At 34.4% G+C, this 15,961-nt stretch overlaps 1 protein-coding gene and 1 long non-coding RNA gene across 2 annotated transcripts in view; one reads left to right on the forward strand and one right to left on the reverse strand.

Annotated features, from left to right (window-relative positions):
* Positions 1-9: 9 nt before the first annotated feature.
* Positions 10-2,450, forward strand: LOC136823514 (uncharacterized). The gene is made up of 3 exons (XR_010849044.1): positions 10-96; positions 698-858; positions 2,045-2,450. It is a non-coding gene; the product is annotated as an uncharacterized lncRNA (long non-coding RNA).
* A 10,374-nt stretch (positions 2,451-12,824) lies between these two features.
* The window catches only part of LOC136823513 (uncharacterized), a 38,839-nt gene continuing 35,702 nt past the window's right edge, over positions 12,825-15,961 (reverse strand). Inside the window, exon 8 of the mRNA XM_067079702.1 lies at positions 12,825-14,193. Coding sequence (XP_066935803.1) covers positions 14,031-14,193 — 163 coding nt within the window. The 3' untranslated portion in view covers positions 12,825-14,030. The remainder of the gene's footprint in view (positions 14,194-15,961) is intronic.

Raw genomic sequence — 15,961 nt, forward strand, 5'->3', positions numbered from 1 at the left:
GTGTGCTCATCCGCAGCCAACTTCAATCAATACGATGAGTATGGTTTCCAGCCGAACTTCCCTTTCAAACTGAATGGCTCACCACCCAAAAATAAGGTAACGAGTCAGCTAAATACAATAAACAGCTATTGTATGGCTATTCATCATTCATGATATTCATGACGTAATGTTTTCTATGGAAAGATCCCAGTTTTTGCTAGTGTCGCAAATTTTATACAGCTTTTGTCGAGTTAAAATTTGCCACTGCTTGCTAAAAACGGGGTATTTCCGTAGAAAACATTACGTCATGAATATCATGAATATATTATGATTTAACTCAAAATGGAGTGATAATTTACTAAATGTTAGGGAATCTAACTAATATTTTATGAAAGCAGATATGCAATATATGGTTTATTATAAAATAATTTGCCATTATTCCAAACGCAAGGACTGGATCTTCAGCCTCTCTTTCTTTAACTTTAACAATTTTCCGTTTATCATATGAGCGTTTGAATTAAAAAAAGGACTGCAACCCTTTTCAGGTTCGGAAACTGATCTTCAATATCGAAAATATTACCAATAGGTGCTTTCCTGTAGGTTGACGAATAAGGAATGTATCCTGTAGGTTCGATGGATTTAAATGTGATTTCATCCTGTTCTGTCCTTTGTCTAAGTGTCTCTCTTTTCATGGTCAATAATTCCAATATTTTTTCAGGATTCGATCAGTGAATTAGAATTGGTGAAATTATTTGACGTTGACATTACAATCGAAACACTGAAACTTGGACGTGTGTTGAGTACCCAAGGTACAAACAAGATCGGCAATTATGAAGTGCAGTACGAATATAAACCTGCCATTCATGCACATTATCAAAAGTAAGTTTTCATTTTACCCCCATGTCAATTCTCCGTTAAACCGACATAACAGTACTTACGAAATTTGTAAACAAACTGTATGCAGCAGATACAAAATGTCACATGTCAAAATAAAAAATCAAACCAAATATGGGTAATTTTGATTGTTCAATTGTTTTACAAGTTTGTTTGGACACGTGATTTTAATTGTTCTCTTTAATGGACACGTGGTTCGCACAATGTTTACATTTTACACGTTTTTTTTTAAATAAGGAACACGTTTATAAGGAACTTGAGGCTGAAAATGGTCTGAGAAATAAGGAATTGTTAAGGAACTGCTCAAGCTGAGAATAAAAAATCAAGTTAAGAAACAGCGAGAGTTCAATTTGAACTTGCACACATTAACAACAACCTAAATAAAAAGACGGAAAATATTGCTGAAACACCTTTCAATATGTCAAAAAGACAAAAAATGCTGATAAAGAAGCTACACACTTAGCAAATCCAAACTTAGCAGTTAAGTAACTAAGGAACTCGATAAGGAACTTTGAAGCTAAAACTCTCTGGCAAAGTAAGGAACTCCAGGCTCGGAGCCAAGTGGGTTAAGGTTCCTTATAAAAAAAACGTGTACTACTTTTATGTCCCTTTAAACCCTATCTTCTTCCCAGAGCCAATAGACGATATCGGCTTTCCGAATTCTCCCCGAATGATTACCCATGATGCATTGGTATCGTCATCAATATCGTTCGTGAATTTTTTTGCACAATGCATCATGGGTAATCATTCGGGGAGAATTCGGAAAGCCGATATCGTCTATTGCACCAATTTTTGATTTCATTGATATACGTGGTACAATCGTGAGTGCTATAGACCTTTTCATAAACTACGTCACAAACATCACTTGCCTCGTTTTGAAATTATTGCCATGGTGATTAAATTCCAGCGGATTTTAATAAAACTACTTCCTATTCATAAAAGAATCATTTAATGTCTCAAGGGACATAATCACCATGGTAATTGTTTGAATACGAGGCAAGTGATGTTCGTGACGTAATTTATGAAAAGGTCTATTAAGAATCATAAAAATCGAACAAAGGGACTAAAAATGCAGAGTATCTTTTCCAAAATTTTGGTCAAATTTTCAAGTGGGGACTCACGGGGTCTGTGACACAAGGTTGTTTAAAAAACATTAAATTTTATTTTGTAGGTTTTACGAACGTTTGCAGGTAATTGCCAAAGAAAATGATGAGAAGAACGCAAAAAGGAGATTCGCCTATCCGTGGTTGTCACCTAAAGTCGTTCCCAACTCTATCAGTATTTAAGGTGCAATAATCATAATTGGAGATTTGAATATGCAATTATACGTCATCATATATTTTAAAACCCGTCTGGTATATATTGTTATGTTATGTGAATATTGTACTTTAATGGGATGAACTTTCGAGGGGATTAAATTTCACGGTTGGGCCTATCCGCGAAATTCAAAAATTTCGTGGGGACTTAATTTCACGGTTGGCACTATTGGGTTTTTCACGATTTTGTGACTTTTACTGCCAAATCATGCATGTTGGTTGTTGAAATATACATTATTTGTGCCTCTTTGATGCAAGTAACCATTCAAAAAGTATTTATTTGACATATTTTGAGTTTTGTTTAGAAATATTTCGCGGATGAGGCCCTTCCAAATCTCCTTTGGGACTTAATTTGGCGGATTTTTTTGGATGACACCCCAATCCACCAAATCCGCAATTTCCGGTGTTTGTTTTACTGGAAATTTAAAAGTTTTACAAAGTTATGAAAACTTTAAAATTAAAGTAGGGACATTTCCAGGGTCTGAAGACAAGCAAAGTACTACACAAAATCATTTACAAAATTCACAAGGTGAAAACATTTTCAGATTAATATAAGTATATAACAGGATTGAAGCTAAAAAGGTGTTGACCGTGTTGACCTAGAGTAGTTGATGTGATTTCTAACCGGGGTAGAATATATAAATTTCAAACCGGTTGGAGACTTTTAATAAATATTGTCCAGTATCCCTCAATGTATCCCAAAGGAGGTTTAAAATTAGGCCTTTTTAGCATTTTTTAGTGATCTCACCGGTTCACTAATACAGGGGTGTTAAAATGACACATGCGTAGAATTTAAATACTTTAAAAACCTTTGCCGGATTGAGAGAGTCTTATGCAAGTATTATTCAGTTGCCATCCGAAAATCACTAACATCATCTTAAAACTCTACTCATAGCATCGCGATTTCCAAAAATCCAGGTAAAAACTTCACAGGAAAAAATTGCACCAAAAAGTCTTTTTTTCTTGATGCCGACGAAAATTAAAATTGAGTGTCATATTTTTACAATCTGTGTAAGAGCTTAGTAAAGTGATCAGTTTATCACTTGGAAAAACTTTGGATGAGAGATGAGAGTGTTCAAACTACCTTTGTAGTTTCACCACCCCACCCCCCCCCCCATTCTAGATCAAGCTAGTATTATACAGCAGAAAAGCTCGAGCAAAATGGAAGACACAAAAAAAAACGTTTCTACCTGAATAAACCCATTCTTGAAAAGTCTTCCGTCTGTTGCTTGTATCTCAACGCTCTTTACTTCCACACTGTTCATAAATCTGGAAAGCTCTTATTGACTTTTGCAACGATTCGTTTGATGACGACTCCCCCTTTTAATGATGTCTCTCCATCGTTGACGCAATTTTTCTTTTCACTTACAAGATGGGAAACTCATTACCCGCAATAATCTTTTTTCTTTCATTGACAGTTTAAGTATATGTACATTTATAAGCACATCATAGACTAGTAAACTAGTCGGTTATTACTTATAACCTTATAATAAAACTGTCAATCAAATAATGTAAACACTAATTAAATATTCAGCGCGCGTGAGAGAAAAGGAAAATAACCGACTAGAAGCTACTTCCAACGCCTTTTTTTCTTCACCTAAAATCGTAAGGAGAGACATACAGATTTCTGTATGTCTGACCCGTGCGGGATTTCATTTATTTTTCTTTCTGTTTATTGCGTTTTTAGAAATGCTCATTTATTTATATGTTCCCATGTTCAATGTTACTATGAAATATCATTTAGTCAAAAAAGTTGGATGGATTCTCAAAAACCTAAAAAAAGTTGCAAAATTAAACAACGTTTTTTGAGGGAAGTAGCTTCTAGTCGTTGAAATTCAGAAAAGAGACGCAACTTCACCCCTTCGATTCTTTTTATTTGGAGCTTGATTTTTTGTACATGGGTCTGTTTTCAACGACTAGTTTACTAGTCTAGCACATCATAACAACCACAATCACAACAAATACACGTCTTTTTATATATCTCAATTTTTAATATGTTCTTATTTGCACCATTTTTTAGTATGTTTGTCCGTTTTCCTTTGAAATCGTGCGTTTTAGCATGGAGGTATAAAGAAGTTTTTCTTTATACCTCTATGGTTTTAGCAGAGATTTGGGAAAAGAGGATAAGAAACGCCGCTGCCGCTCGCTGTTTTCCTATTCTTTCCCTTTGAATTCGGCACCCTTTGAAGAAGCAAGGCTGTAGAATAGTTGAGCAAGAAGGAAGGCCGAAACAAAATGGCGTTACGTACAGGTTAACCAATGTTCAAGAAAAAAGTCCTTTGAATAAAGCTTTCCAGTGAGTTCTTTGTGAAAAAGAGACTGGGAAGTGAATCTTTGATCTTTTTGGGGGTTTCCCCTGAGAAAATCGAGGAAAATCATTCCATATTCTGGGAGTAAAGATGGCGGACATGAGGCATGCTTGAAATTTTGAAAAATTGGGACCATTCTTTCTGGCTTGTATTGCTCTGAATGAATTTTTTGTGTTGCAGACATAATTTTTATGGGTAGTAGGAAGGTTGATAGTGATCATGTAAGTATTAGTTTACCCCGGCACTCTCTAAAACGTCTTGGCATTTTGATTTAAGATGGGCAAAATCAATTGATAATTTTGTTGTTTTTCTTCAACTTTTAGATAAAAAAATGTAATTTTAAGCAAAACTTGCCCCATGGTAATGGAATTGAGATTCAGTAAGTATACTTGATTTCCTCTGTGGTACTTTTAGCTCTATCTAGGGAAACCATTGATTTTTGGGTTGAAAATTTCAAGGTTTCAACAACAAAAACATTTCAAAAAAATAACTTTGACATGTGATATTTATAAATTGTGACTACCTGAAGGGTCATGATTTTGACCAGTCAGTGGATTATGATTTAGAAGGTGCAAGGCTTTGGTACTTTTACATTCAAAATATTGCTTAATCCGTGGAATTTGCATTTTGTATTTAAACGGATTAGGGTAATTTCATATACAGATTTACATTTTATTTTCAGGCTAGTTATCATATTCTTTGTGAAATACTGTTAACAACACCGTCGCATAGAAGTATTGGCCATCCAAGTACAGGTTGCCGATGCAACGACGATTGACTCAAGATTCAGACATTTTTGCATGTTGACTGTCACGTCTGTTCTCTGCAGTGCCAGCAGAAAAGGACTGCTAAAAGATGACGGGAACTGATGTACGAAAAACTTTACGTGTATTATATCTATTTGACTCAACAGAAGCAGGATGGAATAATAATTCTATGGTGTTGATGTTATATTTATGGAAAAGTGGATTTGAGCGGTTGGACCTGTAGCCCTTTGAAAATGGATGTCGATATATTTATTATCAGAATGTTCAATGGAAAATTGGGGATTTCGATATACACATTATTATGTAAATGTTCTCTGGCGAAGTGGATTTTGATGCAACTTCTTTTTGGAATCTTTATTTCGATGTTTGTTTTTTATCCAGGTTGTCCTTGGAAACTGAATTTTGAGGCATAAATACATATTGCATGGTATAGATGAAATGGATACGTGCTGCAATGATAAGTCTACTTCATTTGTCTATATTTTGATTTGGGGGCTTTTTGCCCTGAAGCTATCCCTTAATTGGGAAGCAGGTCAAAACAAGTCATCAAATCAGGGAACATGTAGGCCAAAATTGCCAAATGTAAACAAACCAGGAAGAGCCAGAAATGCTTCTATAATTTAAATTTACATTCATATTTTCAGTCTGATGTTATCTTTAAACTATATTTTTCAAATTTAGATTTAAATTTTTTTAGCATTGAGTCATAACACCTTTTGCATTTAGTGTTCATGGAGCAATAATCCAATTTTTAATCAGCTTTGAAGTCTTGAAATCTGTATGAAATGTACTACTCAAGAACACAGTTGGAAAGGCTTTGGTCATTTTTATTGTATATCCAACTTTTTACTTCAAGTAAGGTCAATGGTGATCTATTTTTCTTCATGCTCTGCAATACACATTGATTTGAGGTGTTTTAAAGGCCTATAAATGAAGTTGAATTATACTGAAAAGTCTTTTTGTTCTTAATCTTTTGCAGCAGTTGCAAAGAAGATTTATATTCAGAGAAATAGCGAAGTCATATTATGCACTGAAAAAAAAATACAAACTAACAATGACAATCTGTAATTCAAATATACATAATATACACTGTGGAAGAATATTTAATTTTTATACACTATTATTTGTTGGGTTGGATGGAAATGCATAGTTTTTTCAGTTTTTTTAACCTCATTTTTACGATGTTTTTGTATATATAATATTTTTTCTAACATATCTGGGGAAATCCCCTGGTGATGTCTTCGGTATAATTTTTGTATTTTTTCAATGGTATTGTAAGATTATTTTATGTTTTGTTGTCTAGAACTCATAAAGTTCTTACAAGAAAGCCTTCATGGTATTTATGACCTCCTGGCATTGATATCATGAATGGCCATCGTTTCTTTTTTCCTTTTCTTTCTTTGACATTTGTTGTTGTTTTTTTGTCCTCCAAGGTTTTATTTTCAACCTCGCTATCCCTACTGAAGAGGCCTTTATGGTATTGTTTCTTAGAAACTTTAGCCCAAGAATAATGATAAACTAGTTTTACCAGCTTCGTTTGTATTCTAACGCAACACATTTCAATTATTTTGGTATCTAAATTATCCAGCAAGGGAAATATTTTTTACAAATAAAGCTGAGAAACTATTTAAGGCTCGCAACCCAAAGTCTTGTCCAAAGTAAAAAAGTGCTTATAAAAAATAACAAAATTCTCGACTTTAGAAAGAAAAACAATTCACTTTCGATATCAATCACGGCTGCCATTTTTTGTTTGTACTTCTAGTCTTGTGCGCATAACGAATCAAGCGCTCTGATTGGTTCAGAACGAAAACAATCGATCGGCCGCAGACATTTCAATAGAAACAAAAGATTCTACAGCCTAGCTTCAAATAGATGAATAGCGCATTTCTTATCCTCTTTTTCCAAATCTCTGGTTTTAGAGTCTGCAAAGCTTTAATTCTATAAGTACACGGTCTTTTTTTCCAGATTTTTTAAGAAAACCGCTATCAAACTTTAAAGTTTTATCTCTGGATCTAGAAGGAGTTAGAAGCTCGTTAATAGCTCGCGCTGTGCGGACTTACTTGACTGAATGATGGATGGGTGTCCAGTGATAAAACTTCAAATCAATTCGCTAAAGGACAGAATAAAGTAAAACAGGGCCAAATTTAGAGGTTCTGGGATCACTCGTTGACCAAAAATTGTCAAAAAACGGTCAAAATCTCAAAAAAGTGGCTTTTTGTCAATTTTTTGCATTTTTTTGACTTTTCAGCTTAAAATCTCGCTGAAATAACTCACTTTTGATTTTCTTTTGCTTGGTCATGAAGCCCAATCGGATTCCTAAGAGTTAGACCAAAAATGACGATTACTAACTCAAACTAGGCATTACAGGAGGGCTTCGCCCTCCTACATAGCCCATGTCTGATATATACGACATTGGCACTTAAAGGGTTAAAGGGTTAAATGTTCTTAAGTTGTTCTTAAAATTTTCGCAATCGAATCCTTATGTTCTTATGTAGTTTTGTTCTTATGAAAAAAGTGTATTCTTAAAAAATAAAGCATAGAAAATCTAGTCAAAGGGTAAAGACCTGCATCATGTAACAAAAGATTGTCTTACAAGAAGTCTTATGATTTCTAGGATTGTTCCCGTTAACATTGAAGGCCACTCTCAAAGTTAATATTTCAGGACGTTACTTTTCTAAATAAAAAAACATGTTTTTTGTTGATGTTTCAGTATAAAGACGTTATATATATGACGTTGAACGTTAGAATAATATGATATTCATCTTTTCATCCTAAGAGGGATTGACCACAGATTTGTAAAGCCCGAAGGGCTGGTGGATATCATGATTTGCTGAAAATTGTGCCGTGGTTAGGTAGGAAATCCTTCCTGAGTCACTTGACATTACAATATATTTTCAGCACTTGATAATATTAGACAAGAAGCCCGTTGAGCGTGAAGGCCCAGCAAAAGCGAAATTTTCGTTATTTTCGCGAATTTCGGGATTTCTAAAAATTCAAAAAATTGTTAACAAGACAAAGGATTTTAAATTTTACTGCGTCGAGCAAAACAAAATGAAAAATAAGTCGACAAGGATAATTCTCCCTTTCTTCATTCTTAGAACAGGGAAGCGAAAAAATAAACAAAACATAATGTAGTCAATGAAAAATGAATTAAATGTTGAAAGCTCGAAACTTTCTACCCGAAGGTAAACAATCAAATCCAAAATATCATCAAATTCAACTTCCATAAGAAACAACATCAAAAAATGCAAAAATGGTGCCACATCGATTTATTGAGCTTCTTCGTTGTATTGTCTTTGTTCATATTCTCCCTATTTCCTGAATCAAGGTCAATTCGACTTGAAAACAATTATTTGAGTTGAGTTTGAATAATCCAAGCCATCGACGACCGTTAAATGCCACAGCTCCAGAAATGACCATTTCATTTAATGTGTAGCATCATGAAAAAATCTTGTTCAAATTTACACATGAGCTGCATTTTAGTCTCCATTGCCATATTCCATTAATATTAATAATCAGTATTTGAAATAATTCTGTGTCGAGTATGAAAAATCAAACCACCAATTCATTAAACGAGACAAATCTATAAATAACCATTTTCACACGTAGCATCATGGAAAAAGTTTCAATCTTGTTCAAATTTACACATAAGCTGCATTTTAGTCTCCATTGCCATATTCCATTTAATCGGTATTTGAAATAATTCTGTGTCAAGTTTGAAAAATCAAGCCACCAATTCGTTAAACGAGACAGATCTAGAAATAACCATTTTCACACGTAGCATCACGGAAAAAGTTCCAATCTTGTTCTCAATTACACATGAACTCCATTTTAGTGTCCATCAACAAATTCCAGAATCAGTTTACTTGAAATGATTCTGTGTCGATCGAGTTTGAAAATCATGCCACTTCCTAGCCACGTCCCCAATTGTGATTGTCACTGACCGTTGTTAACAGCGACAGATCCATAAGTAACCTTGTGTAGCATCAAGAAATATTCAAATTTACACATGAGCTGCATTTCTGTTTATTCATTTTTATATTAGAAGCCATTATTTCCTAAAAATAAAGTCTTTTTGAAAACAAGAAACTAAAAAATGAAAGTGATTTAAGGTAGAATTTTCACTCAGAAAGCTTTATGAAAACTATAAGATATGACAGAATGTTGAACAAGTTTACAACGAAAAATCACTACAAAGTTTCTTTGGTTTGAAAGCCTCTTGACCACTAAAGCAAAGAAAATGTTTAAGAAAGTATGAATCAACAGATGAAATCTCTCCTCGCTTCGACCGCCATCTTGTTCTGTTTTGAAAACGTTTGTTGTTTAAGGAGCGCAGAATCAGAAAATATATATTTTTTAGCCAGTATCCGACTTTTGCCAGCTTTTCCCTCTCCAGACGGCAAAAAGTGTGTTACTGATATTAAGCGCCGTTTCTACCAAAACGGACAGACAGAAGGAAACACGGACAAAAAAATAGTGACACTCTCTTTAAAGGCCCACTCGCTAGCACTGGGCCAATAATTATCTCTAAATCAGAACTAATTATGCATTTCGTTTGAGCTTTCTTTGAATTTCGTTTGAACTTTTTTTTAATTCGTTTCATGAAACAATTTGAAACGAAAAATTGAAACAATATTAGGAGACGCTCCCTAAGCAGTCATTGAAGGTCATAACACGTGAATTTTAAGAGAAGTTGAGCTCGGTAATAATTTGATCCCGGTTTGCTAGGGCGGATGAGGTTAAAAAGGGGCGGGGCGATATGGGTCGGGATTATCAAAATAAAAGCCTCTAAATAGCAAAAGGTTCACTAGCGAAACATTAGGGAGGTAAAACTGTGGGGATGAATATTAATCTAAGTTTTAACCGCCGTACAAATGATAATTGAGAAGATACAAGACATGGGGTCCGAAGGAGACTGTATCAATAAAAAGAAAAAGGAAGCAAGTTTCACAATTTTTTATATTTTTCAATTTCTCGGGAGTATGTCACTTGATCTACTTGATTTACCCTAAATACGCCTCTGTTACTACTCGATCTTTGAAGCCTTCGGATATTCTAAACCTTTCTAATTATCCAGATGAGTTTACCTCTCGGAGGGAATCTTAAAGTCACATTTGGGAATTGGATGAGTGCTTAACTGATGAGAAATGCAATTAAAAGGCTACAAAAAATAATTTAATGGTTGAAAACCCCCCTTGAAAGAGGGTGAACAATAGTGTAGTTACCTTGGAAAAGGCTTGAAGATAAATTGGCAAAAATCAGTCAGTTTCTATAATATTTCCTTATTTAAGTAAATAGCTGGTTAATTTTAGAAGGCTTGAAATTATAGTAAGTTGTGTCGCTTGGAAATCAAAATTGTTTCTACGCGTCCAATAATTTCTAACCAATCAAATTCAAGATTGTTTTTTCTAAAAATAATTTATTGATTTATTCGAGAAAAGAATGTGCTATGTAATTAATTACCCAACTGTCATGGTGCTTTGTTGATAAGCTTTCTTGATGATTTAAACCCATCAAAAAATATTTAACACTAAACTAATATTATAATTCTATAATGAAAATATATATCAAACATAAAAAGCCAAGCGATCGTAATGTTACGGTTCGCATGGTTGTGGGTTCAACCCCCAGCCGGGTCATATTAAAGATTCCCAAAATAGTACTTGATACCTCTCTGCTTGATGCTCAGCAATCAAAAGAAGTTTCAAGGTTAAGTGAAGCAATCCAGGGAGAAAGAGTGGTGCCCTCCCCTACCTTCGGATAGATAGCTATCGAAAGAGGAGCCTCCCGGTCGTTTCCGACTGCGGTCGCAAACTTACTTAAAATACCAAGATCGTGTGGATCAAAAAAATCAAAAGAAAAAAAAGATTTTCTTTAAAAATATATTTTGATCTTTATAGATCTCTATCAAATTTGAAATGCTACAGAATCTAATTACCTTTTTATGTACAATGTTAAGAAATCAGTAAAAAGATAACATGTATTACCATAACCCCGGGGGAGGCAGTGGGTTAACCAACTGACGGTAGGTGCGGCGAAAAAAATGGCTTTTAGAATCGCACCCTTACAGTGTAGAAGAAAATCGGTGAAATTCATACCCTTACAGTGCATTTTTTTTAATTCTAAACTCTTTCAGAGCAAAAAAAAACAAACTTTGAGCAAAAATTTGCAATTTTTCCTAGATTTGCTGAAATTTCCACCCTTTCAGTGCTGTATTTCTGATATTTGAAAAACATACCCTTAACCAACCTGACTGGCTCGAATATCAAAAGAAAAATCCTCTGACAGCAAAGGAGTTTGACGCCGAAAAAAGAGTCGCCAGTTTATGAAACCCTTGAGGAAGGTAGCATGTGCATTTGAATGAAGGTAGAATGTGCATTTATCTCACCAAACTTGCAAAGTGCAAAAGTTATAAATGAAGTGCAAAAAAAAACAAAAAAACTGACGCTCACAAGAAAAGAAATTGCAACAATAGAAAGAGGGAAGAGTGTACGAACTGTTAAACAAATGATCCACATTACAGCAACGAATGCTCGAAAACCAACGCAGTCGAAAAATTCCAGCCTTCCAGATGTATCAGAAACGTTCAAAGAATCGATGATCCAGGGAAAGGTAGAAGCTGCGGTCCACTTGTTGTCCGAATGTGAAGATCTTGGTGTGCTTTCCCTTGACATAGAAATAATCAAAATATTGAACGAGAAACACTCTGAAGAAAGCTCGCTGTTTGATGAAATGCTTTTTACCTTAGGAATATGAAAATAGCAATTTCAACAGTGCTAAAAAGATATTTGAGGCGGATGACGGAAAAATTGCTACAAATTGATGAGGACAATGCTTTCAATTCGATCAACAGAAAAGTGGCAATGTATTACCTAAACATCTCATTTCCACGATTTGCGAAATTCGTGCAAAATTCATACGCATGTCCAATGCTAAAACCAGCACGTCTGTTCGTTACTGGTGTCAAAGAACTGGTATCGAAAGAGGAGACAACGCATGGCGATCCAATAGCCATGACAATATACTCGCCAGTGGTTTTGTCACTTCTAGAAGAAGCAGATTGCAAAGCTAAGAAATCGTGTTTGCTGATGATTTCACTGGTCTTGGCACTATCGAAGCGTTAGAAGCTGAGTGAAATACCATCGTTCAATATGGTTCAAAGATTGGTTACTTTCTCAATCCTTCGAAAAGTGTTATTATCGTTAAAGAAAAGTTTGAAGAGAAGGCAAAAACTACTTTAAGCCGACCTGGTATCTAGGTATTGATAGGAAACTAACATCTTGGTCCTTGTAAAGAATGTGTTGCCAAAATGTCGTTAAAATATATTTTTTCGGATAATGTTTTTTTTAACTTTCTACCAATAGAATGTTATATATTTCTTCCAATAGAATGCCTCACATTTCTTCCAATAGAATGTCCCCGGGGAGGCACTCATATGATCTGGCCTATGTCATGTGCCATGCTTAAGAGTGGGGTTTTTTAGCATGTTTCTATGAGATTGTACTGCAAGGGTCAAATTTTAAAACAAATTCAAAATAATTGATAAAAAGAAGGGTTTTTACTTCTCGTTTGTTTGAAAAAGTTTCTATTGTCTGATAATTACAGCTGACAAGAATATTTTTCTCAGCTTTTCTTTAAAACAGAAAATTTCCCAAGCTTCTTTTCTCACACAGATTTATTGCTGAGAAATACAGTGCACTAGAAGGGTTTAGTAAATCAAGAGAAAATACACTGAAAGGGTACCTTTTCAGCCATATTGAACTGCACTGTAAGGGTACGATTTTGAAAAGCAGATTTTGCACATACCGTCGCTTCGAAAACGTGTGCCCCCCCCCACCCCCCGGGAGAATGCCTCACATTTCTTCCAATAGAATGTCTCATATTTTTTCCAATAAAATGTCTCATATTTCTTCCAATAGAATGTCTCGTATTTCTTCCAATAAAATGTCTTGTATCTCTACCAATAAAATGTCTCAGACTTCTTCCAATAGAAGGTCTCATATTTCTTCCAATAGAATGTCTCATATTTCTTCCAATAAAATGTCTCATATTTCTTCCAATAAAATGTCTCCATATTTCTACCAATAGAATGTCTCATATTTTTCCAATAAAATGTCTCATATTTCTTTCCCATAAATGTCTCATATTTCTTCCTCAATATTTTTCCAATAAAATGTCTCTTTTCAATAAATGTCTCATATTTTTCCAATAAAATGTCTCATATTCTTCCATAATAGAAGGTCTCATATTTCTTCCAATAATATTTCTTCAATAGAAGTCCATACTTCGTCCATAGATTCCTCATTTCTTCTAATAAATGTCTCATATTTTTCTTCCATATAAGTCTCATAAAATTCTTCCAATAAAATGTCTCATATTTCTTCCAATAGAATGTCTCATATTTCTTCCAATAGAATGTCTCATATTTTTTCCAATAAAATGTCTCATATTTCTTCCAATAGAATGTCTCATATTTCTTCCAATAGAATGTCTCATATTTTTTCCAATAAATGTCAATATAAATATTTCTATTTCTTCAATAGAATGTCTCATATTTCTTCCAATAGATTGTCTCATATTCTTCCATAGAATGTCTCATATTTCCCATAAATTGCATATTTCTTCCAATAGAATGTCTCATATTTCTTCCAATAGAATGTCTCATACTTCTTCCAATAAAAGGTCTCATATTTTTTCCAATAGAATGTCTCATATTTCTACCAGTAGAATGTCTCATATTTCCACCAATAGAATGTCTCATATTTCTACCAGAAGGGCTCAAGGTATTGGTAAGTAATGGGAACAATTTGATCTCCACTTGGCAAGATAACGCCAGCCAAAAAATAATCACCACCGCCAATTTCACGTCCAATCAACTCCATGTAGTACTTTCTGCCACTTATTAGTTGAATGTCGCTTGATTTCCGGCTGTATAAGAAACAAAAAAGAATTTAACTTTTAACTTTGAAGTCCAAAACTATTGGTCATAGCAGCTTACCTCCTAGTTGAAGGTTGAAAGGGACATAAACTGACATGAAGGTACAATCATGGACAAAAGGTTTGTAGACTTCTGCAATATTTGCAAAATACTTCAATATCGATCAAAAACAAGTTCCCAAGAGGTTCTGGGTGCTTTCTAAACCCATCCAAATCTTTCAAAGTCACCCACTGCAGTTTAACCACAAGGGCCCACAAGGGCTAGATTAACTGGCTTACGGCTTACACCAGTATCAAAACGCTGATTTTTGCTTGTGGTTCCCTCAAAAGCAATTCAAAAGCAATGCAACGACTTCAAAAGTGTTTTTCTTAACTTCCCTCCCCTTTCAGACACATTGAAGAGTCATTTTGCTCTATTTCTCATCATTTTTCACTGAAATTTCATCTGTATACAACCCTTTGTCCATGAAGTTGTCTAATCCTTTGATTTCAAAGCTCCGAAAGGGGCTGGATCCGAAACTCCTAGATATGAGAAATGAAGCCACTATATCTCATCCATAACACGTGAACCGTGTGCTTTTCAAACAAAGATTCTAAATGCGAGGCAAACTTAAGGCTTTCACCTTTTCTTACTTAATTTATTTATTCAATTTTTTTTATTCACAGAATTATATTTCACAGGTCTATCGACCTTTACGAAAAATAATCAAGAAAGATTTAAGAAAGGTTTAAAATTTCTCTCTAGCCCTTCAGGCGCTTCAAACTGAATTGTCTAATCCTCGAGCTAGAGGCTTTTATTTGTCACTTTTGACGTTTTGAATTAAAAAGAAAATCATCATTATTCAGGTTTTTTGCATGCTGAATGGTTTGTTATTATACCAATGTTATTAAAGCGAATTTGCACGTTACGCTCGCATTAATAATAACAACTATTTAACCAAAATTGAGGCGCGTTATTTTCAAAAAATTCTGCCTTTCGGTTCGCGTCAATAAATCTTTGCACTTATTTTCCCATGTTAAATTCTTGATTAGTTAAAAGTTACAGATGGAATGGTGTTGAGAACAAAAATTCGTCTGTCTGGAATATATTTCCTCAATTTTAAAGAATTTCTGGATCAGGTCCGGTTAGAGTGGTTGCTGACTACGAGCTGAACAGTGAGAACTCGAATTTTTGGCCGCGTGTTGAATAGTGAAAAAAAGTTGGTCTGCATTTTGTTCAATTAAATGTTCGGCCACTAACTGAAGGGTGAAGAATACTGTTCAGTTCGTAGCCAGCTACTACTCTAACCGGACCTGATCCGAATTTCTTCTTACAGTCAGGAGTAATACCTTAAACAAGGCGTATACCTTGTTTAAGATGTACCTTAAACAAAGTACATGTATATACCTTGTTTAAGGTATGTAGGGGTACCTTGAAGGTATTTTTAAGATTTTAAATGTGTTATAGGAAAAAGGGCATGTTGAATTTTAGCACATAAGAAAGAGGAGTCTTTGATTGACCAAGTAGTGAAAAAATTATCAAAATCTACAGACGGAATTTTTTTTCATTTTTGTTTTAGGTTTGGTACCATAAATTCAGGGGCCGAAGACACGAAGTAAAAAGAATAGTTAATAATACCTTAAACAAGGCGTATACCTTGTTTAAGATGTACCTTAAACAAGGTACATGGATATACCTTGTTTAAGGTAGGGGTACCTTGAAGGTATTTTTAAAGCTGGCTAGGGTACCATTTTGAATTGTTTTTTATTTTAGTTTGCG

This window comes from Clytia hemisphaerica, unplaced genomic scaffold (genome assembly GCF_902728285.1).
Source record: "Clytia hemisphaerica strain Z4C2 unplaced genomic scaffold, Clytia hemisphaerica genome assembly, whole genome shotgun sequence".
Classification (NCBI taxonomy): Eukaryota; Metazoa; Cnidaria; class Hydrozoa; order Leptothecata; family Clytiidae; genus Clytia; species Clytia hemisphaerica.